The sequence below is a fragment of the Otolemur garnettii genome, unplaced genomic scaffold (assembly GCF_000181295.1).
Source record: "Otolemur garnettii isolate 467f Iridium unplaced genomic scaffold, OtoGar3 scaffold00018, whole genome shotgun sequence".
Lineage (NCBI taxonomy): Eukaryota > Metazoa > Chordata > Mammalia > Primates > Galagidae > Otolemur > Otolemur garnettii.
Genome location: NW_003852413.1, coordinates 27,750,698 through 27,752,297, shown reverse-complemented (window position 1 = coordinate 27,752,297; position 1,600 = coordinate 27,750,698). Strand labels below are relative to the sequence as shown.

The window sequence follows — 1,600 nt, the reverse complement described above, 5'->3', positions numbered from 1 at the left end:
ACAGGCGCCCGCCACAATGCCCGGCTATTTTTTGGTTGCAGCCATCATTGTTGTTTGGCAGGCCCGGGCTGGATTCAAACCTGCCACCTTAGGTGTATGTAGCTGGCGCCTTAGCCACTTGAGCCACAGGCACTGAGCCAATCATCAATTTCTCTATCTCAGCCTTTTATCCTTTCTCTCTGGTCCCCACCCTTAACCTGTTCCTTCCTGGACCTTTGACCTTTGTTCTCTACTTTTTTTCCTGCCTTATATTCTATTTAACCCTGTTGCCCAATTATCTTTATCTAGGTACCAGCCTGGCACCCTACTTTTGTCCTTTATAGACTTTCCTTCTCAGATATTTTTTTCTCCCTGAGTCTTACCTTACCTTCTGGGAGAGGGTATTGGGGTCATTAATACCTATGGGTACCTAATTTTCTACTGTTTTTTCCCTGTAGTTATGCTCCTTGGGGTAACCCTCTTGAAGAAGAAATACCCACTGGCCAAGTACCTGTGTGTGTTGCTAATTGTGGCTGGAGTAGCCCTTTTCATGTACAAACCCAAGAAAGTAGTTGGGATGGAAGAACACACAGTTGGATATGGAGAGCTGCTCCTGGTATGTGATCCTGTTGGGGAAAGCAGCCTTTTTCAACAAACTTAGCCAAAGGACAGCCCCACCTAGGCAGGCAGAAGACCAGTTATATGTCTTGAGGGAGATTGTGGTACTCCTTGCCTCCAATTTCTGGTCTTTGCTGCAGAGCCCCTGGCTCTGCTGAGGCCATGGTGGGAAACCCAAAATACTTTATAGCTCAGCTCTCCTTTTGGGGAAGAAATAACTCTGAGGCCTGTATTTAAATCCTGGTGTGTGGTCACAGAGATCTAAGATAAAGTAATTTGTCTCTCACTGTGACTTTCTAAGAAATCACCAAGCCACAGTTAAAAGTAATAAAGGAGTAGCTATTGCTTAAGTGTTAGGCACTGTTCCAAGGGTTGTATATATTATTTGACTAATTTTTTACAGCCATGATCCCATGACATGGGTATTATTATCTCCATTTCACAGATGAAGAAACTAGCACAAAGAGGTTAAGTCACTTGCTTATGGTCACATGACTGTTTAAGTGGCAGTTAGGATTCCAATCCAAATAGTCCAACCACAGAATTTAGTTTCTAGAATACTCTACTCCCAAGCTAGGAAGCTAACCTGGGCTGGGTTAGAGGCTTTCCCCTCTACCATTTAATTTTTTTTAATTTTTATTTACTTTTTTTTGAGACAGAGTCTCATTTTGTTGCCCTCAGTAGAGTGCTGTGGTGTCATAGCTCACAGCAATCTCAAACTCAAGGGCTTAAGCAATTGTCTTGCCTTAGCCTCCCAAGTAGCTGGGACTACAGGTGCCCGCCACAATGCCTGGCTGTTCTTTGGTTATAGTTGTCATTGTTGTTTGGCAGGCCGGGGCTGGGTTTAAACCTGCCAGCTCCACTGTATGTGGCTGGTGCCCTAGCTGCTGAGCTATAGGGGCCGAGCTAGCAACCTCAAACTCTTGAGCTCAAGTGATCTTCTTGCTTCAGCCTTCCCAGTTGCTGGGACTACAGGCAACCACCACAACACCCTTTTTTTTTT

General features: G+C 44.9%; 1 protein-coding gene across 2 annotated transcripts in view; it reads left to right on the top strand.

Moving 5' to 3' along the window:
• Positions 1-1,600, top strand: part of SLC35B1 (solute carrier family 35 member B1) — an 8,866-nt gene that overhangs the window by 2,809 nt on the left and 4,457 nt on the right. For both annotated transcript variants that reach the window (XM_003786484.3, XM_012803201.2), the window contains exon 5: positions 438-595. In XM_003786484.3, coding sequence (XP_003786532.1) covers positions 438-595 — 158 coding nt within the window. The remainder of the gene's footprint in view (positions 1-437; positions 596-1,600) is intronic.